The sequence below is a fragment of the Oncorhynchus keta genome, chromosome 34 (assembly GCF_023373465.1).
Source record: "Oncorhynchus keta strain PuntledgeMale-10-30-2019 chromosome 34, Oket_V2, whole genome shotgun sequence".
NCBI classification, from domain to species: Eukaryota; Metazoa; Chordata; class Actinopteri; order Salmoniformes; family Salmonidae; genus Oncorhynchus; species Oncorhynchus keta.
The window spans coordinates 75,479,759-75,504,192 of NC_068454.1; the positions used below are offsets into that span (position 1 = coordinate 75,479,759).

Consider the following 24,434-nt stretch of genomic DNA (forward strand, 5'->3'; position numbering starts at 1 on the left):
TGTTCATCATATATGCATAGTCACTTTAACAATACCTACATGTACATACTACCTCAATAAGCCTGACTAACCGGTGTCTGTATATAGCCTTACTGCTCTTTTTTTCAAATGTCTTTTTACTGTTGTTTTATTTCTTTACTTACTGACACACACACACACATACCTTTTTTCCCCCCGCACCATTGGTTAGAGCCTGTAAGCAAGCATTTCACTGTAAGGTGATACTTGTTGTATTCGGCGCACGTGACAAATACACTTTGATTTGATTTGATTTTGTTTACTTTTGAACCAGTGGTTCTGAAAGTAGTGCCCACGAGCCAAAAGTGGTCCCTGAAAATTGCATACTATGTCACAGTTGGGCAGATATGTTCACCTCGCTCTCCCCCTTTCTGATTTTCTCTATTTTTACATATTTTTGATATTGAATGCTATCAGATCTTCAACCAAGACCTAATATTAGATTAAGAAAACCTGAGTTTACAAATTAGAAAACAAATTGATGCTTATTTTATTTATTTAATTGATATATAGTTATGCAACACCCTTACACTCAATAACTGGTTGTGCCACCTTTAGCTGCAATGACTGCAACCAAATGCTACCTGTAGTTGTTGATCAGTCTCTCACATTGCTGTGGAGGAATTTTGGCCCACTCTTGCATGCAGAACTACTTCAACTCAACAACATTTGTGTGTTTTCAAGGATGAACTGCTCGTTTCAAGTCCTGCCACAACATCCAAATTGAGAATTAATCTGGACTTTGACTCGGACATTCCAAAACTTCAAATTTCTTGCTTTTTAGTCATTTTCATGCCTTAATTGTTTGTATTGGATCATTGTCTTGCTGCATGACCCAGCTGTGCTTCAGCTCACAAACGGGTGGCCTGACATTCTCCTGTAGAATTCTCTGATACAGAGCAGAATTCATGGTTCCTTCTACTAAGGCAAGTCATCCAGGCTTGAGGCAGCAAAGCATCCCCAAACCATCACACTACCACCATCATGCTTGACAGTTGGTATAAGGTTCTTACTGTAGAATGCAGTGTTTGGTTTTCGCCAGGCATAATGGGACCCATGTCATCATATATTTATATAAATAGAATGACCGGTACACGGTGGGAGGCACAGAGATGTTTGACACCCTGGCTGACCTGATGGAGCACTACAAACGCAAAGGCATCGAGGAGATGTCTGGAACCTGGGTGCACCTCAAACAGGTAAAGACTTACAGTTGTAACCCTATACAGGTCACCGTGAGTGTTGCAGTCAAGTTACAACCTTACACAGGTCGGATATACTGTATCTCATAATGGGTTCACCTGAATGACAAGTTAGAGCCATATCGGAACAAATCTTGACTTATTCTCCTCTCCTTCTCTTTCCTGTCCACTCCATCCTTCTCTCCTTCAGCCCTACTTCTCCACCAGAGTGAACGCAGCAGACATTGACAGCAGAGTGAGGCTGCTGGACCAGATGGCCGAGAGAGAGAACGAGGGAGACAAGAAGAGCAAAGCAGGATTCTGGGAGGAGTTTGATGTAAGTCGATTAAGTTTTTGATGGAAGGAAGATGTGATTTTTTTGAACAACCCTTCTTAACCTCTTCCTCTCTTTACTCAACCTGGTCTCAGAGCATTTTATATTATTATGTATGTAAATTCGAGACACTCCATTTAGTATGATATGTTAAGTTTCTTATTGTATGTATTAATGTGTGGATAGGGGCCTCCCTGTTGGCGCAGTGGTTAAGGGCGCTGTACTGCAGCGCCATCTGTGCCACCAGAGACTCTGGGTTCGTGCCCAGGCTCTGTCGTAAACGGCCGCGACCGGGAGGTCCGTGGGCCTAGCGTCATCTGGGTTAGGGAGGGTTTGGCCGGTAGGGAAATCCTTGTCTCATCGCGCACCAGCGACTCCTGTGGCGGGCCGGGCGCAGTGCGTGCTAACCAAGGTTGCCAGGTGCACAGTGTTTCCTCCGACACATTGGTGCGGCTGGCTTCCGGGTTGGATGCGCACTGTGTTAAGAAGCAGTGCGGCTTGGTTGGGTTGTGTTGGGTTGTGTATCGGAGGACGCATGACTTTCAACCTTCATCTCACCCCAGCCCGTATGGGAGTTGTATCGATGAGACAAGATAGTAGCTACTAAAACAATTGGATACCACGAAATTGGGGAGAAAAAGGGGTAAAAAAAAAAAATATATATAATTAATTTGTGGATGACCAGTAAACCCATTTTATATGATACGTTATGAATTACAATTTTGCAAAATGTACTACATGTTACGATTTTTTTTAAAGTATGATATGTTATGAATTCTAGCAAGGTGGCTAGCGTTAACTACTTGGCTAATTTTTAGCTAGTCTAGGGTTAGGGTTAAGATTAGGAGTTAGGTTGAAGGGTTGAGGTTAGTGCTAGGGGAAGGGTTAGCTAACATGTTGCAAAGTAGCTAAAAAGTAGTAAGTATTTGAAAAGTAGCTAAAATGCTAAAGTTGTCTTTGATTAGATTCAAACTAGCAGCCTTGGGTTGCTAAATGTTCGCGTTATACACCCACGCATCCACCCCGAACAACCACCCTACTTTTGTTTTGCTTTAACAATCTATCTTATGTTACCAAACCAAACGTAATACATATACTAATTTGATTGTCTCGGATTTAGATTTACTATGTTATGTCTAGTCTATGAGACCAGGATGCTTTACTCTACTGTAGGTTTTCTGAGGCCTAATTTCTTACATGCTGACCACAACAGCTTTGCAAAATAAATGTACACATACATGTTGTTCAATCATTGCTCGTGTGAACGAGCGTCTGCGTAGCCAGGCGCTAAAATAGAACTTGGCAATATTTGTGACGCTTGACGAGCTGCAAATCCAATCTCTCCCATCTCCTCATTGGTTTTTAGGAGCATATACCCATGTAGGTGATTGAAAGATTAACTGAGGTCCACACTCCAGTCCAGTTGGTAGTGGTAATGCACCTCAAAGTTGGTTAGCACCTGCCATATAAAGTCCAAAGAAGAAGCCTGAAGGAGGAGAGATAACTAGAAACTAACTCAGTTTACCCTTTTATCTGTTGATTAATTGTATGAGAAGAGGATCTTGTGCATTTCAGGTAAAATAACAATTGAATGTTTATATCCCAGGACAAATTAGCCAGCATCAGCAAGATAGCTAGCTAAATTTCCATAAATGTTTAATGCTTTTCGACCTGTCCCCAAATTAATATAGTTGGTTCAGAGTTGGTTTTGATATTTCAACCTGCGTCCTCTGATCTCGTCTGGTGTGGATGGACAAAATCAACATGCGCGCCGGGTGTAGTCAGCATGAAACTGTGTCTGTGTTTGATGCTTTAGTTGGTCATATAAGCTGTGATGTAATGTGCCTTTACTCTTGTGCAACATGGTGAAACATGTTCCGTTGGACAAGTCAAAGTGAGAGTGTTGCAAGGAAAAACTAGAATCAAATGGTTAAAGGTCTCACTACTACAGCCATAGGAAATAAACTGCAAGAACCATAGAACACATTTTTACTACCACCATGTGGTAGCATGTGGTACTGCTATTTGATGTCTCAATTGTCTAATCTCAGAAACCCACAACAAAACCTTGCATAATTGTGTTAGATGCTAAATAGTCTGGCCACGAGAGATTAGAAATGGTCTAACACTAATTCCAAACTGCTTTAACAGCACGTTAAAAATAACTTTTCAAATGGTAGAAAAAATATGGGTAACGATTGTACATTATCTGTATGTTCATAAAGAATACATAACACATAATAAACATGCCATATTTATAGAGCATTCATGAATGTATTCATAGTAATACAGTATGTCAGTATTCCACAAATACTGGGAATGGGGATTTGCATGTCTTTCAACAATAACTCATTCTCCTGAAGGTATTCCTGCAAAGATTTTGAGTTGTCACAGCTGGGTTGAGTGAATCTATGTTTGGGATTTTTACAGTCAATCCCTTCCCTCAAGACTGTGAGGTTAGGCCAGGGGTTAGGTTACTCAGGTCCTGGAGTACACATGCAGGCTTTTGTTCTAGCCCAGTGAAATAGTAAACACTGGATGTATGTGTAATCCCAATCCTTTAGACCAATTAGAGTTCACCTGAGCTGACACAGGCTAAAGGACAGGATGAGAGGGGCTGATGATGCTGATTAGGAACCTCACTGAAACTCCCCTCATATCCAGGGGACTGGATAAGCACTAGCAGCAGCTTCCATCAGGGGTCAGGACAGGTTATAAGGCAATACAGGTTGTACACACAAGTACCCCATCCATAATAACATAGCAAAACACTTTTTGTGTGTGCAAATGTATTAAAAATAAAAACCTTATACCACATTTACATAAGTATTCAGACCCTTTACTCAGTACTTTGTTGAAGTAACTTTGGCAGCAATTACAGCCTCAAGTCTTCTTGTATGACGCTACAAGCTTGGCACACCTGTATTTGGGGAGTTTCTCCCATTCTTCTCTGCAGATCCTCTCAAGCACAGCTATTTTCATGTCTCACTAGAGATGTTCGATTGGGTTCAAGTCCAGGCTCTGGCTGGGCCACTCAAGGCCATTCAGAGACTTGAAGCCACTCATGCGTTGTCTTGGCTGTGTGCTTAGGGTCATTGTGCTGTTGGAAGGTGAACCTTCACCCCAGTCTGAGGTCCTGCGTACTCTGGAGCAGGTTTTCATCAAGAATTTCTCTGTACTTTGCTCCGTGGATTTTTCCCTCAATCCTGACTAATCTCCCAGTCCATGCCGCTGAAAAACATCCCCACAGCATGATGCTGCCACCACCGTGCTTCACCGTAGGGATGGTGCCAGGTTTCCTCCAGACGTGACGCTTGGCATTCAGGCCTAAAGTTCAATCTTGGTTTCATCAGACCAGAAAATCTTGTTTCTCATGGTCTGAGAGTCTTTAGGTGCCTTTTGGCAAACTCTAAGCGGGCTATCATTTGCCTTTTACTGAGGACTGGCTTCCGTCTGGCCACTCTACCATGAAGGCCTGATTGGTGGAGTGCTGCAGAGATGGTTGTCCTTCTGGAAGGTTCTCCCATCTCCACAGAGGAACTCTGGATCTCTGTCAGAGTGACCATCGGGTTCTTGGTAACCTCCCTGACCAAGGCCCTTCACCCCCAATTGCTCAGTCTTGCCGGGCAGCCAGCTCTAGGAAGAATCTTGGTGATTCAAACATATTCTATTTAAGAATGATAGAGGGCACTCTGCACTTGGGGACCTTCAATGCTGCAGAAATGTTTTTGTACCCTTCCCCTGATCTGTGCCTCGACACAAATCCTGTCTCGGAGCTCTATGGACAATTCCTTCGACCTCATGGCTTGGTTTTTGCTCTGACATGTCAACTGTGGGACTTTATATAGGCAGGTGTGTGCCTTTCCAAATCATGTCCAATCAATTGAATTTACCGCAGTTGGATTCCAATCAAGTTGCAGAAACATCTCAAGAATGATCATTGGAAACAGGATGCACCTGAGCTCAATTTTTGCGTCTCATAGCAAAGGGTCTGAATACATATGTAAATATGGTATTTCTGTTTATTATATGTGATAAATTTGCTAAAAATAAAAATAAACAGTTTTCGCTTTGTCTTTATGGGGTATTGTGTGTAGATTGATGAGTATTTTCTATTTATATAATCAATTTCAGAATAAGGCTGTAACATAACAAAATGTGGAAAAAGTCAAGGGGTCTGAATACTTTCCGAATGTACTGTATTTATTCCAGGAAAGGGGAGTGGTTTTAGGCGTTAAATCACTGTAAATCTCGGTATACGGGTTCCAGCCATTCAACCATACTATAGATACAGTGGTTACCGTCAAAGATACTGTGGGCTAACTTGGATGTGAGTTAGACAGTGACCTATCTGGTGAGGGTATAAACTTAAAAGCTCTCTCCAACGTTAACTAAAAAGTATAATTTCTGGCTAAGAAAATCAAGATTTCTTGGTACTAGTACCTCTTGGTATAGTAGTTATACCTAGGGCATCAAGAATTAAACCTCTCATAATCAGATAGTCAGTATTACTTCAAGCTCCTATCCTGTAGTCAGGATCACACCCAAGCTCCTATCCTGTAGTCAGGATCACACCCAAGCTCCTATCCTGTAGTCAGGATCACACCCAAGCTCCTATCCTGTAGTCAGGATCACACCCAAGCTCCTATCCTGTAGTCAGGATCACACCCAAGCTCCTATCCTGTAGTCAGGATCACACCCAAGCTCCTATCCTGTAGTCAGGATCACACCCAAGCTCCTATCCTGCAGTCAGGATCACACCCAAGCTCCTATCCTGCAGTCAGGATCACACCCAAGCTCCTATCCTGTAGTCAGGATCACACCCAAGCTCCTATCCTGTAGTCAGGATCACACCCAAGCTCCTATCCTGTAGTCAGGATCACACCCAAGCTCCTATCCTGTAGTCAGGATCACACCCAAGCTCCTATCCTGTAGTCAGGATCACACCCAAGCTCCTATCCTGCAGTCAGGATCACACCCAAGCTCCTATCCTGCAGTCAGGATCACACCCAAGCTCCTATCCTGTAGTCAGGATCACATCCAAGCTCCTATCCTGTAGTCAGGATCACACCCAAGCTCCCATCATGTAGTCAATATCACACCCAAGCTTCCATCATGTAGTCAATATCACACCCAAGCTCCCATCATGTAGTCAGGATTACTCTCAATCTCCCATCATGTAGTCAAGATTACTCTCAAACTCCCATCATGTAGTCAGGATTACTCTCAATCTCCCATCATGTAGTCAAGATTACTCTCAAACTCCCATCATGTAGTCAGGATTACTCTCAAACTCCCATCATGTAGTCAGGATTACTCTCAAACTCCCACCATGTAGTCAGGATTACTCTCAAACTCCCACCATGTAGTCAGGATTACTCTCAAACTCCCATCATGTAGTCAGGATTACTCTCAAACTCCCATCATGTATAGTCAGGATCACACCCAAGCTCCCATCATGTAGTCATCACTCTCACTTTGATGACCTGAAATGGCTCAAGGTAAAAACAACTGAAGTCACCCAAATCAAGATAGGGTTTATCAACTAAACTGTATAGCCTTGTCCCCACATACTCTTCCTTTCGCTGCCTTTCCTTCCAGTTCTCTGCTGGCAATGACTGGAACGAATTGCAAAAATCTCTGAAGCTGGAGTCTTATATCTCCCTCTCTAACTTTAAGCATCAGCTGTCAGAGCAGCTTACCGATCACTGTACCTGTACACAGCCAATCTGTAAATAGCACACCCAACTACCTCATCCCCATATTATTACTTACCCTCTTGCTCTTTGGCACCCCAGTATCTCAACTTGCACATCCTCATCTGCACATCTATCACTCCAGTGTTAATGCTAAATTGTAATTATTTTTTGCCTCTATGGCCTATTTATTACCTACCTCCCTACTCTTCTACATTTCACACACTGTACACAGTTCTATTTGTCTTTTGTGTTATTGACTGTACGTTTGTTTATGTGTAACTCTGTGTTGTTGTTTTTGTCGCACTGCTTTGCTTTATCTTGGCCAGGTCGCAGTTGTAAATGAGAACTTGTTCTAAACTGGACTACCTGGTTAAATAAAGGTGAAATAATAAAAAAAAAATACCTATATGTAATTATTTCAGCCGCATTAGAGACTCGTCCGAGATTCCTAAAGACTGGAAAGCTGCCGCGGTCATCCTCCTCTTCAAAGGGGGAGACACTCTAGACCCAAACTGTTACAGACCTATACCCATCCTGCCCTGCCTTTCTAAAGTCTTTGAAAGCCAAGTTAACAAACAGAGCACTGACCATTTCGAATCCCACCGTACCTTCTCCGCTGTGCAATCCGGTTTCCGAGCCGGTCACGGGTGCACCTCAGCCACACTCAAGGTACTAAACAATATCATAACCGCCATCGATAAAAGACAATACTGTGCAGCCGTCTTCATCGCCCTGGCCAAGGCTTTTGACTCTGTCAATCACCGTATTCTTATAGGCAGACTCAATGGCCCTGGTTACTCAAATGACTGCCTCGCCTGGTTCACCAACTACTTCTCAGATAGAGTTCAGTGTGTCAAATCGGACGGCCTGTTGTCCGGACCTCTGGCAGTCTCTATGGGGGTGCCACACGGTTCAATTCTGACTCTTTTTTCTGTATATATCAATGATGTCGCTCTTGCTGCAGGTGATTCCTTGATCCACCCCTACGCAGACAACACCATTCTGTATACATCTGGCCCTTCTTTGGACACTGTGTTAACAAACCTCCAAACGAGCTTCAATGCCATACAACACTCCTTCCGTGGCCTCCAACTGCTCTTAAATGCAAGTAAAACTAAATGCATGCTCTTCAACTGATCGCTGCCAACACCTGCCCGCCCGACTAGCATCACTACTCATGACGGTTCTGACTTAGAATATGTGGACAACTACAAATACCTAGGTGTCTGGCTAGACTGTAAACTCTCCTTTCAGACTCATATTAAGCATCTCCAATCCAATATTAAATCTAGAATTGGCTTCCTATTTCGCAACAAAGCATCCTTCACTCATGCTGCCAAACATACCCTCGTAAAACTGACTATCCTACCGATCCTCGACTTCGCCGATATCATTTACAAAATAGCCACTAACACTCTACTCAGCAAACTGGATGCAGTCTATCACAGTGCCATCCGTTTTGTCACCAAAGCCACATATATCTCCCACCACTGCAACCTGTATGCTCTCGTCTGCTGGCCCTCGCTACATATTTGTCGCCAGACCCACTGGCTCCAGGTCATCTATAAGTCTTTGCTAGGTAAAGCTCCGCCTTATCTCAGCTCACTGGTCACCATGACAACACCCACCCGTAGCAAGCGCTCCAGCAGGTATATCTCACTGTACATCCCCAAAGCCAACACCCACTTTGGCCGCCTTTCCTTCCAGTTCTCTGCTGCTAATGGCTGGAACAAATTACAAAAATCGCTGAAGTTGGAGACTTATATCTCCCTCACTGACTTTAAGCATCAGCTATCTGAGCAGCTTACCAATTGCTGCAGCTGTACATAGCCCATCTGTAAATAGCCCACCCAACTTCCTACCTCATCCCCATATTGTTTTTATAGACATTTTTGCTATTTTGCACACCAGTATTTCTACTTGCACATCATCATCTGCACATCTATAACTTCAGTGTTAATTTGCTAAATTGTAATTACTTCGCCACTCTGACCTATTTATTGCCTTACCTCCTTTGCACACACGGTATATAGATTTTTCTATTGTGTGATTGACTGTACTTTTGTTTATCCTATCTGTAACTCTGTGTTGTTTTTTGTTGCACTGCTTTGCGTTATCTTGGCCAGGTCGCAGTTGTAAATGAGAACGTGTTCTCAACTATCCTACCTGGTTAAATAAAGGTTAAATAAAAAATAAATAAAAACACCCTCTAGTACTCCACCAGAGGGAGCTCTACCGAATTTATTCCCTGTAGATTCAAGAGCTCAATGGCGGAAAACTCTTTCCTCTAGTCAAATGGTTCCCATACTGTGGGATTGAAATGGGGGCGCGGGTGTCCCCCCGGAAAAAAAACATTATTATATATACATATTTTTTTGATGAACTCAGTCCTGTTTCAAACTTCCTCTTGAAAGTTGTAGTAGTAGAATGCACAAGGTGCAATTTCGAAATTGGGTAGTGCATCATCAGTTCCTCTTGTCGTGTCAGTCATTGCAGACCTTAGAGAGCTATTTCTAACTTGTCAGAAATGTCCAAAGAGGGGATTGAACAGTTTGTGTCATGAACAGTGCTTGTGCCCATAGAAATAGACATGGTGTGCACGTGGGACCCGAGATGTTCCCCAATGCTGGAAGGGGGGCCCAGAGTGAAAAAGTTTGGGAACCCCTGCTTTAGTCTGTGGCAGTACTGTGGAACAAACAAAACATTTGTTAATATGGGGGCGGCAGGTAGCCTAGTACTTAGAGTGTCGGACTAGTAACCTGAAGGTTGCAAGATCAAATCCCCGAAATGACAAGGTAAAAATCTGTCATTCTGCCCCTGAACAAGGCAGTTAACCCACTGTTCCTAGGCAGTCATTGAAAATAAGAATTTGTTCTTAACTGACTTGCCTGGTTAAATAAAGGTTTTAAAAAAACATGGCTGTTTGAGGGTATTTTTATTTTCAAGAAGTGACCCGTTTAAAGGCCCCTCTATACTGTTGGTTAAGTAATTGAATGCTTGTTGATGTTTTTAAAATTGTATTGAGCTTAAAATTACTGTCTTTCTCTCTCTCTCCTTCTCCCTCTCTCTTGTTCTTTTCAGACCCTTCAAAAGCAGGAGACAAAGGTGAAGAAGAGCAGAGAAGAAGGGATGAGACCAGAAAACAAAAGCAAAAACCGATATAAGAACATCCTTCCCTGTAAGAGCATCTACTTCTAAAGTGCAGTGATATAGCCTCTTATCTTTTACCCATCTTCTTTACATTTTCTCTTCCATTTATATTCTCTCTGTCTGATACATCCCCTCATCTCTCTCTCTCATTCTTCCATCTCTACACTCATCCTATTCTCCTCCCAGTTGATGAGACCAGGGTCATTCTGTCATCTGGAGACCCCGATATCATTGGCTCAGATTACATCAATGGCAACTATGTGACAGTAAGCACATGTTATGTCACCTTGTATTCTCAACATTAAATGATAAACCTCTGTTATGAATCCATAACAAGTCTAAACATGAATATGTTTGAATTAATATGATAATATGAATCAATATGATAATATGATCAAAGACTATGATTGCAATGGGCTTTGCCTCCTTGTTGACAATATTTGACATATTTGACTAACTTTCTCCATCTCTTTGTAGAATAAGTTACAGGAGTCTGGTGACCCGAAGGTGTACATTGCCTGTCAGGGCTGCCTTGCAACAACCGTCAATGATTTCTGGCAGATGGTGTGGCAAGAGAGGACAAGGGTCATCGTCATGACAACCAGGGAGGTCGAGAAGGGACGGGTTAGTGACTTTTACTGAGAATTTGAAAGCATTTTCTTTTACATTGTATGGTTTTAATATTATAACATAGTATAAACTACCCATCTCATTTTCCTCCAACCATTTCTCCATGTTTGTTTATGCAGAATAAATGTGTGCCATACTGGCCAGAAATGCAGGGCTCCAAAGAGGTGGGGCCGTATGTGGTCACTTGGGTCTCTGAGAGAGATGCCACTGACTACAAGATCAGGGTTATGGAGATCTCCCCTCTGGATCAGGTAGATACCACCTGCTGGCTCCACCCATCATGACCTCTCTTACCACTGTCATCATTGTTACCACTGTCATCATTGTTACCTCTGTCATCACTGTTACCTCTGTCATCACTGTTACCTCTGCCCTTACTGTCATCACTACCATCATTGTCATTACTGTTAACACTTTTACCTCTGTCATCTCTAATGCTGTCATCACTGTTATCGCTATCATCACTATCACCACTGTTATCTTCACTGTTACCATTGTCACCACTGCATCACTGTTACCTCTGTTGTCACTGTTACCATTATCATCACTGTCACCTCGGTCATTACTGCAGTCACAGAATAGCTGAGTTTACAGTATTACTCATGTCTCTCCTCTTTGTCTCGTTCCTCTCCCCTCCTCGTCTGTCCCAGTCGGACTCGGTCCGTACTATCTGGCACTACCAGTACCTGAGCTGGCCCGACCATGGAGTTCCCGAGGAGCCAGGAGGGGTGCTCAGCTTCCTCACTCAGGTCAACACAAAACAGGCCGAGTTCGCCAACGCCGGGCCAATGATCATCCACTGCAGGTATATTCTAGCTGTCTTTCAGCTGTAAACTTGGTATATTCCAGCTGTATTCAGGAAGATACGTGTCAGTTCTATCCATTCTCCATTGTCTAGAATACATGATAAGAATTTCAGATTGTTGTTTTTCCAGGATTAAGATTAGTTGTTAAGATTAGTTGCGATACACAGCATTTAAGTCAACTCACAGTTTATCCTATAGGAATTTTCCCCTTGTGATATCAAGACTAGAGAGGGTTCTTGTACTCTTGTATGTTGTTGGTCCCGTAACTATTTGTTATGTAAGCAGACATAAGTACAGCATAATAGTGTATAGAGTGTTTACAAGGCTGTTGCAGTACAGTTTAATGACAAAAGCTATTTCCTTTGCTTCTTTACACTGAAATACATCCATAAGGACAAAGTTCTTATCCAATCCACTGGTCTTTATAATATAATCAAACTGTCACAGTCACGTGTGTGTAAAGTGGTCATCCCCTGGCTGAGACATCTGTTAGTGTGACAACATGACAAATCCCTCTCCATTTGTCCATGATCACTTTACACCTCCAATCACAGAATGACTTAGATTATCAATACTGTTCTAGAAATTCTGTTTCAATACAGTTAATTCATTTCAGTGAATTGCATTGAGCCCAATCACATTGTACTGTACTGACAGTTGTCCCTACAACCACTCTGTTTGTGTTGTGTTTCTGTGCAGTGCTGGAATAGGCCGAACTGGCACCATTGTGGTGATCGACATGATCATCGAGACCATCGACACGAAAGGTGAGTCTCTTTCATTACCAAAGTTCTACATTTCTTCAGATCTTCATGATATTATATTGTATCTTATTATGGCTCTTTTGTCCCATGATCCTTGTAATGCCTGTCATCACTGTAGAATGACAATGTTTTTTTTTGTGGATTGTGATTCTAACTTCCTGGTTGTCCATAGGTCTGGACTGTGACATAGACATCCAGAAGAGCATTCAGATGGTGAGAGACCAGCGGTCAGGCATGGTGCAGACTGAAGCCCAGTACAAGTTCATCTACCTGGCCGTCTCTGAGTACATAGAGGCCTCCAAGACCTACAACAAGGTGGGGGGATATGGGTCAAATGGAATCAAATATATATTGTTCTCCTCTCCCAAGTGCACTGGCTACAGTATATGTCTATTGAAAAAAATAACAAGACAGCAGAGAGAGACTCAGATATCAGCTGACACAGAGGGATCTGTGTCAAGATATACTTTTCACTGTTGTTGTGCATGTTCTTCTGTTCTCCAGACAGATATCTTATCAGACACTGCTTTGTAAAATATGAACATTGACAAAATTGTTTACGGAAAATGCTAATGTTCTGGGAAATTGTTAATAAGACTATGACTTAACTATGCACATTGACTCACCTTATACCACCTATCATGTCTAACACTCACTGTCCTCTTCTCCCCTTTCTAGGGAGCTGAGACAGAGTATGGAAATGTACAGTTCAAACACCAGCCTGCCAGCCGCAAGGTCTCCAAGTGAGTTTGTACAGTGTGTGTCTGTGCACATGCCATTGGAGTTCCGTGCATATTCCCATCTCTCCTCAAAACCACATTGAGAACCACAAGTTCTCTGAAAGTTTTCTGACGCAGGCTACACAGAGAGAGAGACACACACACTCAGAGAGAGAGAGAGAGAGAGACGGAAAAGAGAGAGAGAGAGAGCTAGAGAGACGGAAGAGAGAGAGAGAGATGGAAGAGAGAGAGAGACTGAAAAGAGAGAGAGAGAGAGCTAGAGAGACGGAAGAGAGAGAGAGATGGAAGAGAGAGAGAGACGGAAAAGAGAGAGAGATGGAAGAGAGAGAGAGACAGAAAAGAGAGAGAGAGAGAGCTAGAGAGATGGAAGAGAGAGAGAGATGGAAGAGACGGAAGACAGAGAGAGAGATGGAAGAGAGAGAGAGAGACACACACACTCAGAGAGAGAGAGAGAGAGAGAGAGAGAGACGGAAAAGAGAGAGAGAGAGAGCTAGAGAGACGGGAGAGAGAGAGATGGAAGAGAGAGAGAGACGGAAAAGAGAGAGAGAGAGAGCTAGAGAGACGGAAGAGAGAGGGAGAGATGGAAGAGAGAGAGAGACGGAAAAAAGAGAGAGAGAGAGCTAGAGAGATGGAAGAGAGAGAGAGATGGAAGAGACGGAAGAGAGAGAGAGAGAGAGACGGAAGACAGAGAGAGACGGAAAGAGAGAGAGAGAGACGGGAGAGAGAGAGAGACGGAAGACAGAGAGAGAGACGGAAGAGAGAGAGACGGAAGAGAGAGAGACGGAAAAAGAGAGAGAGAGAGAGAGAGAGCGAGAGAGACGGAAGAGAGAGAGACGGAAGAGAGAGAGAGAGACGGAAGATAGAGAGAGAGACGGAAGACAGAGAGAGAGAGACGGAAGACAGAGAGAGAGACGGAAGAGAGGGAGAGAGACGGAAGAGAGAGAGAGAGACACGGAAGAGAGAGAGACGGAAGACAGAGAGAGAGACGGAAGACAGAAAGAGAGACGGAAGAGAGAGAGAGAGAGAGACGGAAGACAGAGAGAGAGAGACGGAAGACAGAGAGAGAGAGACGGAAGAGAGAGAGACGGAAGACAGAGAGAGAGACGGAAGACAGAGAGAGAGAGACGGAAGACAGAGAGAGAGAGACGGAAGACAGAGAGAGAGAGATGGAAGACAGAGAGAGAGAGACGGAAGAGAGAGAGACGGAAGACAGAGAGAGAGAGACGGAAGACAGAGAGAGAGAGACGGAAGACAGAGAGAGAGATGGAAGACAGAGAGAGAGACGGAAGACAGAGAGAGAGACGGAAGACAGAGAGAGAGACGGAAGACAAAGAGAGAGACGGAAGAGAGAGAGAGACGGAAGAGAGAGAGAGACGGAAGAGAGAGAGAGACGGAAGAGAGAGAGACGGAAGAGAGAGAGACGGAAGAGAGAGAGAGACGGAAGACAGAGAGAGAGAGACGGAAGACAGAGAGAGAGAGAAGGAAGACAGAGAGAGAGAAGGAAGACAGAGAGAGAGACGGAAGACAGAGAGAGAGAGAGACTGAAGACAGAGAGAGAGACGGAAGACAGAGAGAGAGAGACGGAAGACAGAGAGAGAGACAGAAGAGAGAAAGACGGAAGACAGAGAGAGAGAGAGAGAGCTAGAGAGATGGAAGAGAGAGAGAGATGGAAGAGACGGAAGACAGAGAGAGAGATGGAAGAGAGAGAGAGAGACACACACACTCAGAGAGAGAGAGAGAGAGAGAGAGAGACGGAAAAGAGAGAGAGAGAGAGCTAGAGAGACGGGAGAGAGAGAGATGGAAGAGAGAGAGAGACGGAAAAGAGAGAGAGAGAGAGCTAGAGAGACGGAAGAGAGAGGGAGAGATGGAAGAGAGAGAGAGACGGAAAAGAGAGAGAGAGAGCTAGAGAGATGGAAGAGAGAGAGAGAGAGATGGAAGAGACGGAAGAGAGAGAGAGAGAGAGAGACGGAAGACAGAGAGAGAGACGGAAGAGAGAGAGAGAGACGGGAGAGAGAGAGAGACGGAAGACAGAGAGAGAGACGGAAGAGAGAGAGACGGAAGAGAGAGAGACGGAAAAAGAGAGAGAGAGAGAGAGAGAGCGAGAGAGACGGAAGAGAGAGAGACGGAAGAGAGAGAGAGAGACGGAAGATAGAGAGAGAGACGGAAGACAGAGAGAGAGACGGAAGACAGAGAGAGAGACGGAAGAGAGGGAGAGAGACGGAAGAGAGAGAGAGAGACACGGAAGAGAGAGAGACGGAAGACAGAGAGAGAGACGGAAGAGAGAGAGACGGAAGACAGAAAGAGAGACGGAAGAGAGAGAGAGAGAGAGACGGAAGACAGAGAGAGAGAGACGGAAGACAGAGAGAGAGAGACGGAAGAGAGAGAGACGGAAGACAGAGAGAGAGACGGAAGACAGAGAGAGAGAGACGGAAGACAGAGAGAGAGAGACGGAAGACAGAGAGAGAGAGAAGGAAGAGAGAGAGAGAGAGACGGAAGAGAGAGAGACGGAAGACAGAGAGAGAGAGACGGAAGACAGAGAGAGAGAGAGACGGAAGACAGAGAGAGAGATGGAAGACAGAGAGAGAGACGGAAGACAGAGAGAGAGACGGAAGACAGAGAGAGAGACGGAAGACAAAGAGAGAGACGGAAGAGAGAGAGACGGAAGAGAGAGAGAGACGGAAGAGAGAGAGAGACGGAAGAGAGAGAGACGGAAGAGAGAGAGAGACGGAAGACAGAGAGAGAGAGACGGAAGACAGAGAGAGAGAGACGGAAGACAGAGAGAGAGAGAAGGAAGACAGAGAGAGAGAAGGAAGACAGAGAGAGAGACGGAAGACAGAGAGAGAGAGAGACTGAAGACAGAGAGAGAGACGGAAGACAGAGAGAGAGAGACGGAAGACAGAGAGAGAGACAGAAGAGAGAAAGACGGAAGACAGAGAGAGAGACGGAAGAGAGAGAGAGACGGAAGACAGAGAGAGAGAGACGGAAGACAGAGAGAGAGACGGAAGAGAGAGAGAGACGGAAGACAGAGAGACGGAAGAGAGAGAGAGACGGAAGACAGAGAGCGAGAGGTTAGGTAGAGAGAGACAGAAGAGAGAGATGAGCGGATGTAGACATTCTCTGGGACCATTGTTTATCATCGTCTTCCCCCATGTCTCTCCTTCCTTCTGTTGTCCAATTTAGCTGATTGGGCACGTTTGTGTAACCTTTGGAGGCGACACATTTGACTAGGTAGCCCTACTGTACTCTCTCGCTCTGGAAAGAATGGACCAATTAGAAAAAAATAAACTGGACAACAAAGGAGAGGAGGAATCACTTGACCTGTTTGGATCGTCCGGACTGACCAAACTCTGTAAACTTCCACTCGATCAACCAGACCATTCAGGGTTCAAATTACACTCTGATTCCCAGGGATGCCCTGAAAACAGTTAAGACAATGTTAGCATTGTTAACTGCTATGAGAATGTAGGGACATGGGTTCTTCTTGACCAGGAAACACTTTGGACCCTGATTATACAGCTGCCTATAGGGATCACCCCGGTGATATACAGCACAGTTCACCCTGGTTATACAGCTGGCTATAAAGATCACCCTGGTTATACAGCTGGCTATAGAGATCGCCCTGGTAATACAGCACAGTTCACCCTGGTTATACAGCTGGTTATGGGGATGACCCTGGTTAGACAGCTGGCTATAGGGATCACCCTGGTTATACAGCACAGTTCACCCTGGTTATACAGCTGGCTGTAGGGATCACCCTGGTAATACAGCACAGTTCACCCTGGTTATACAGCTGGCGATAGGGATGACCCTGGTAATACAGCTGTCTATAGGGATCACCCTGGTAATACAGCTGGCTATAGGGATCACCCTGGTAATACAGCACAGTTCACCCTGGTTATACAGCTGGCTATAGGGATGACCCTGGTTATACAGCTGCCTATGAGGATCACCCTGGTAATACAGCTGGCTATAGGGATCACCCTGGTTATACAGCTGGCTGTAGGGATCACCCTGGTAATACAGCACAGTTCACCCTGGTTATACAGCTGTCTATAGGGATCACCTTGGTAATACAGCACAGTTCAGCCTGGTTATACAGCTGTCTATAGGGATCACCTTGGTAATACAGCACGGTTAACCCTGGTTATACAGCTGGCTATAGGGATCACCCTGGTAATACAGCACAGTTCACCCTGGTTATACAGCTGGCTATAGGGATCACCCTAGTTACACAGCTGGCTGTAGGGATCACCCTGGTAATACAGCTGGCTATAGGGATCACCCTGGTAATACAGCTGGCTATAGGGATCACCCTGGTTATACAGCTGGTTATAGGGATCACCCTGGAAATACAGCACAGTTCAGCCTGGTTATACAGCTGGCTATAGGGATCACCCTGGTTATACAGTTGCCTATAGGGATCACCCTGGTTATACAGTTGCCTATAGGGATCACCCTGGTAATACAGCACAGTTCAGCCTAGTTATACAGCTGGCTATAGGGATCACCCTGGTAATACAGCACGGTTCACCCTGGTTATACAGCTGGCTATAGGGATCACCCTGGTTATACAGCGGGCTATAGGGATCACCCTGGTAATACAGCACAATTCACCCTGGTTATACAGCTCCCTATAGGGATCACACTGGTTATACAGCTGGCTATAGGGATCACCCTGGTTATACAGCACAGTTCATCCTAGTTACACAGCTGCCTATAGGGATCACCCTGGTAATACAGCACAGTTCACCCTGGTTATATAGCTGGCTATAGGGATTACCCTGGTTATACAGCACGGTTCACCCTGGTTATACAGCAGGCTATAGGGATCACCCTGGTTATACAGCAGGCTATAGGGATCACCCTGGTTATACAGCAGGCTATAGGGATCACCCTGGTTATACAGCACGGTTCACCCTGGTTATACAGCAGGCTATAGGGTTCACCCTGGTTATACAGCTGGCTGTAGGGATCACCCTGGTAATACAGCACAGTTCACCCTGGTTATACAGCTGGCGATAGGGATGACCCTGGTAATACAGCTGTCTATAGGGATCACCCTGGTAATACAGCTGGCTATAGGGATCACCCTGGTAATACAGCACAGTTCACCCTGGTTATACAGCTGGCTATAGGGATGACCCTGGTTATACAGCTGCCTATAGGGATCACCCTGGTAATACAGCTGGCTATAGGGATCACCCTGGTTATACAGCTGGCTGTAGGGATCACCCTGGTAATACAGCACAGTTCACCCTGGTTATACAGCTGTCTATAGGGATCACCTTGGTAATACAGCACAGTTCAGCCTGGTTATACAGCTGTCTATAGGGATCACCTTGGTAATACAGCACGGTTAACCCTGGTTATACAGCTGGCTATAGGGATCACCCTGGTAATACAGCACAGTTCACCCTGGTTATACAGCTGGCTATAGGGATCACCCTAGTTACACAGCTGGCTGTAGGGATCACCCTGGTAATACAGCTGGCTATAGGGATCACCCTGGTAATACAGCTGGCTATAGGGATCACCCTGGTTATACAGCTGGTTATAGGGATCACCCTGGAAATACAGCACAGTTCAGCCTGGTTATACAGCTGGCTATAGGGATCACCCTGGTTATACAGTTGCCTATAGGGATCACCCTGGTTATACAGTTGCCTATAGGGATCACCCTGGTAATACAGCACAGTTCAGCCTAGTTATACAGCTGGCTATAGGGATCACCCTGGTAATACAGCACGGTTCACCCTGGTTATACAGCTGGCTATAGGGATCACCCTGGTTATACAGCGGGCTATAGGGATCACCCTGGTAATACAGCACAATTCACCCTGGTTATACAGCTCCCTATAGGGATCACACTGGTTATACAGCTGGCTATAGGGATCACCCTGGTTATACAGCACAGTTCATCCTAGTTACACAGCTGCCTATAGGGATCACCCTGGTAATACAGCACAGTTCACCCTGGTTATATAGCTGGCTATAGGGATTACCCTGGTTATACAGCACGGTTCACCCTGGTTATACAGCAGGCTATAGGGATCACCCTGGTTATACAGCAGGCTATAGGGATCACCCTGGTTATACAGCAGGCTATAGGGATCACCCTGGTTATACAGCACGGTTCACCCTGGTTATACAGCAGGCTATAGGGTTCACCCTGGTTATACAGCAGGCTATAGGGATCACCCTGGTTATACAGCATGGTTCACCCTGGTTATACAGCAGGCTATAGGGATCAGTGTAGTAAGCTCACAATCCAGTGTGGTGTGGGTAAACTCACAATCCAGTGTGGTGTGGGTAAACTCACAATCCAGTGTGGTGTGGGTAAACTCACAATCCAGTGTGGTGTGGGTAAGCTCACAATCCAGTGTGGTGTGCAATCCAGTGTGGTGTGGGTAAACTCACAATCCAGTGTGGTGTGGGTAAGCTCACAATCCAGTGTGGTGTGGGTAAACTCACAATCCAGTGTGGTGTGGGTAGACTCACAATACAGAGTTCACTGGAGAGCTCTGAGCTGGCTATGTACAGAATGAAGGGAAACGTGTCACTGTCACCACTTCTGAGTCTCCTAAGCTTGGCCATACCTGTTTTTATTTTTAATATTACGTTTGTGAACTATCCTTGTATTGTTAAAATGTCATGGTACTGTTTGGTAGTGTCGGGGTACTGTTTGGTAGGGTCAGTATACTGTCAGGGTACTGTTTGGTAGGGTCAGGGTACTGTCAGGGTAGTGTTTGGTACGGTCAGGGTACTGTTTGGTAGGGTCAGGGTACTGTCAGATTAGTGTTGGGCATGGTCAGGGTACTGTCAGGTAGTGTTTGGTACGGTCAGGGTACTGTCAGCGTAGTGTTTGTTACTGTCAGGGTAGTGTTTGGGAGGGCCTGGGTACTGTCAGGGTAGTGTTTGGTACTGTCAGGGTACTGTCAGATTAGTGTTGGCCATGGTCAGGATACTGTCAGGGTCGTGTTTGGTAAAGTCAGGGTGCTGTCAGTGTAGTGTTTGGTAAGGTCAGGGTACTGCCAAGTTACTGTTTGGTAGGGTCAGGGTACTGCCAGGAAAGTGTTTGGTAGGGTCAGGGTGCTATCAGGGTAGTGTTTGATAGGATCAGGGTAGTGTTTGGTAGGCTCATGGTACTGCCAGTTAAGTGTTTGGTATGGTCAGGGTACTATCAGGGTAGTATTTGGTCCGGACAGGGTACTGTTTGGTAGGGTCAGGGTACTGTCAGGGTAGTGTTTGGTACGGACAAGGTACTGTTTGGTAGGGTCAGGATACTGTCAGGGTAGTATTTGGTAGGGTTGGGTAGTATTTGGTAGGGTTAGGATATGGTCAGGGTAGTGTTTGGTAGGGTCAGGGTAGTATTTGGTAGGGTCAGGGTAGGGTTAGGATAGGGTCAGGGTAGCGTTTGGTAGGGTTAGGATAGGGTCAGGGTAGTGTATGGTAGGGTCAGGGTAGTGTTTGGTAGGGTCAGGGTAGTATTTGGTAGGGTTAGGATGGGGTCAGGGTAGTGTTTGTTAGGGTCAGGGTAGTATTTGGTAGGGTTAGGATAGGGTCAGGGTAGGGTTAGGATATGGTCAGGGTAGTGTTTGGTAGGGTCAGGGTAGGGTTAGGATAGGGTCAGGGTAGCGTTTGGTAGGGTTAGGATAGGGTCAGGGTAGTGTTTGGTAGGGTCAGGGTAGTGTTTGGTAGGGTCAGGGTAGTGTTTGGTAGGGTTAGGATGGGGTCAGGGTAGTGTTTGTTAGGGTCAGAGTAGTATTTGGTAGGGTTACGATAGGGTCAGGGTAGGGTTAGGATATGGCCAGGGTAGTGTTTGGTAGGGTCAGAGTAGTATTTGGTAGGGTTAGGATAGGGTCAGGGTCGGGGTCGGGTTAGGATATGGTCAGGGTAGTGTTTGGTAGGGTCAGGGTAGTATTTGGTAGGGTTAGGATAGGGTCAGGGTAGTGTTGGGTAGGGTCAGGGTAGTATTTGGTAGGGTTAGGATAGGGTCAGGGTAGTGTTGGGTAGGGTCAGGGTAGTGTTTGGTAGGGTTAGGATAGGGTCAGGGTAGTGTTGGGTAGGGTCAGGGTAGTGTTTGGTAGGGTTAGGATAGGGTCAGGGTAGTGTTGGGTAGGGTAGGTTCAGGGTAGTGTTTGGTATGGGTTAGGATAGGGTCAGGGTAGTGTTGGGTAGGTTCAGGGTAGTGTTTGGTATGGGTTAGGATAGGGTCAGGGTAGTGTTGGGTAGGTTCAGGGTAGTGTTTGGTATGGGTTAGGATAGGGTCTGGGTAGTGTTGGGTAGGCTCAGGGTAGTGTTTGGTAGGGTTAGGATACGGTCAGGGTAGTGTTGGGTAGGTTCAGGGTAGTGTTTGGTATGGGTTAGGATAGGGTCAGGGTAGTGTTGGGTAGGTTCAGGGTAGTGTTTGGTATGGGTTAGGATAGGGTCAGGGTAGTGTTTGGTAGGGTCAGGGTAGTGTTTGGTATGGGTTAGGATAGGGTCTGGGTAGTGTTGGGTAGGGTCAGGGTAGTGTTTGGTATGGGTTAGGATAGGGTCAGGGTAGTGTTGGGTAGGTTCAGGGTAGTGTTTGGTATGGGTTAGGATAGGGTCAGGGTAGTGTTGGGTAGGTTCAGGGTAGTGTTTGGTATGGGTTAGGATAGGGTCTGGGTAGTGTTGGGTAGGGTCAGGGTAGTGTTTGGTATGGGTTAGGATAGGGTCAGGGTAGTATTGGGTAGGTTCAGGGTAGTGTTTGGTATGGGTTAGGATAGGGTCTGGGTAGTGTTGGGTAGGTTCAGGGTAGTGTTTGGTATGGGTTAGGATAGGGTCAGGGTAGTGTTGGGTAGGTTCAGGGTAGTGTTTGGTATGGGTTAGGATAGGGTCAGGGTAGTGTTTGGTATGGGTTAGGATAGGGTCTGGGTAGTGTTGGGTAGGGTCAGGGTAGTGTTTGGTATGGGTTAGGATAGGGTCAGGGTAGTGTTGGGTAGGTTCAGGGTAGTGTTTGGTATGGGTTAGGATAGGGTCAGGGTAGTGTTGGGTAGGTTCAGGGTAGTGTTTGGTATGGGTTAGGATAGGGTCTGGGTAGTGTTGGGTAGGGTCAGGGTAGTGTTTGGTATGGGTTAGGATAGGGTCAGGGTAGTGTTGGGTAGGTTCAGGGTAGTGTTTGGTATGGGTTAGGATAGGGTCTGGGTAGTGTTGGGTAGGTTCAGGGTAGTGTTTGGTATGGGTTAGGATAGGGTCAGGGTAGTGTTGGGTAGGTTCAGGGTAGTGTTTGGTATGGGTTAGGATAGGGTCAGGGTAGTGTTTGGTATGGGTTAGGATAGGGTCTGGGTAGTGTTGGGTAGGGTCAGGGTAGTGTTTGGTATGGGTTAGGATAGGGTCAGGGTAGTGTTGGGTAGGTTCAGGGTAGTGTTTGGTATGGGTTAGGATAGGGTCTGGGTAGTGTTGGGTAGGTTCAGGGTAGTGTTTGGTATGGGTTAGGATAGGGTCTGGGTAGTGTTGGGTAGGGTCAGGGTAGTGTTTGGTATGGGTTAGGATAGGGTCTGGGTAGTGTTTGGTATGGGTTAGGATAGGGTCTGGGTAGTGTTGGGTAGGGCCAGGGTAGTGTTTGGTATGGGTTAGGATAGGGTCAGGGTAGTGTTTGGTACAGTCAGGATAGAGTCAGGGTAGTGTTTGGTAGGGTTAGGATAGGGTCAGGGTAGTGTTGGGTCGGGTCGGGGTAGTGTTTGGTATGGGTTAGGATAGGGTCTGGGTAGTGTTTGGTAGGTTCAGGGTAGTGTTTGGTATGGGTTCGGATAGGGTCAGGGTAGTGTTGGGTAGGGTCAGGGTAGTGTTTGGTATGGGTTAGGATAGGGTCTGGGTAGTGTTTGGTAGGTTCAGGGTAGTGTTTGGTATGGGTTCGGATAGGGTCAGGGTAGTGTTGGGTAGGGTCAGGGTAGTGTTTGGTATGGGTTAGGATAGGGTCAGGGTAGTGTTGGGTAGGGTCAGGGTAGTGTTTGGTATGGGTTAGGATAGGGTCAGGGTAGTGTTGGGTAGGTTCAGGGTAGTGTTTGGTATGGGTTAGGATAGGGTCAGGGTAGTGTTGGGTAGGGTCAGGGTAGTGTTTGGTATGGGTTAGGATAGGGTCTGGGTAGTGTTGGGTAGGGTCAGGGTAGTGTTTGGTATGGGTTAGGATAGGGTCTGGGTAGTGTTGGGTAGGGTCAGGGTAGTGTTTGGTATGGGTTAGGATAGGGTCTGGGTAGTGTTGGGTAGGGTCAGGGTAGTGTTTGGTATGGGTTAGGATAGGGTCTGGGTAGTGTTTGGTAGGCTACTACTAACTGAAGATCTAAAGAGTGCTCCTTTTCTTACACACAAAGAAGCCTACATTTTTTTTATCTCTCAGCTATTTGAAGCGCTAGGTTTCTAACATTATGTCCTCTCTCTTGTACTGTCTCTCTTTTAGAAACAAGGAACAGGAATTGTATGAAAACCTAGCCAAAGGAAAGAAAGATGTGAAGAAGCAGAAGTCAGAGGAGAAGAAGAGTGGCTCCGTGAGAAAAAGATAGAGGATGAGAGAGCTGTGTCCTGATGATTTAATATTGAATTTGATATTAACTTTTTATTTTAAAAGATTTATTTGAGTGTTTTTTGATATCAAGCGATAAAGTTGTCTGTGATATAATTAAGATATGGGGCGGCAGGGTAGCCCAGTGTTGGACTACCCTCGGCAGGGTAGCCGAGTGTTGGACTAGTAACTGGAAGGTTGCAAGTTCAAACACCCGAGCTGACAAGGTACAAATCTGTCGTTCTGCCCCTGAACACACAGTTAACCCACTGTTCCTAGGCCGTCATTGAAAATAAGAGTTTGTTCTTAACTGACTTGCCTGGTTAAATAAAGATAAAATAAAATACAATTATAATGCAAAGTACTGATAGATTTGGGCCGTGAACCATGGAACCATTCTGCAAATGGTAATTAATGTATTGACATTTTTGCTGACAATAAAGGCAGTAATATGCATTCATTTCTTTCTTCATCACAATTGTATTGTATCCATGGGTGCAAAGCCTATTGAATATTCTACAACGAATATAATAAAATGCCATGACTACGGGATCTAGCATAGCGGGGACACACAGCCACTCTGTTATTCC

General features: G+C 45.5%; 1 protein-coding gene across 3 annotated transcripts in view; it reads left to right on the forward strand.

Annotated features, from left to right (window-relative positions):
- Positions 1–24,300, forward strand: part of LOC118374221 (tyrosine-protein phosphatase non-receptor type 6) — a 33,212-nt gene extending 8,912 nt beyond the window's left edge. For all 3 annotated transcript variants that reach the window (XM_052494851.1, XM_052494853.1, XM_052494854.1), the window contains exons 6-16: positions 1,101–1,217; positions 1,411–1,536; positions 10,314–10,410; positions 10,569–10,648; positions 10,860–11,006; positions 11,132–11,263; positions 11,663–11,817; positions 12,518–12,585; positions 12,755–12,897; positions 13,261–13,325; positions 23,743–24,300. In XM_052494851.1, coding sequence (XP_052350811.1) covers positions 1,101–1,217; positions 1,411–1,536; positions 10,314–10,410; positions 10,569–10,648; positions 10,860–11,006; positions 11,132–11,263; positions 11,663–11,817; positions 12,518–12,585; positions 12,755–12,897; positions 13,261–13,325; positions 23,743–23,845 — 1,233 coding nt within the window. In that variant the 3' untranslated portion in view covers positions 23,846–24,300. The remainder of the gene's footprint in view (positions 1–1,100; positions 1,218–1,410; positions 1,537–10,313; positions 10,411–10,568; positions 10,649–10,859; positions 11,007–11,131; positions 11,264–11,662; positions 11,818–12,517; positions 12,586–12,754; positions 12,898–13,260; positions 13,326–23,742) is intronic.
- The last annotated feature ends 134 nt before the right edge of the window (positions 24,301–24,434 follow it).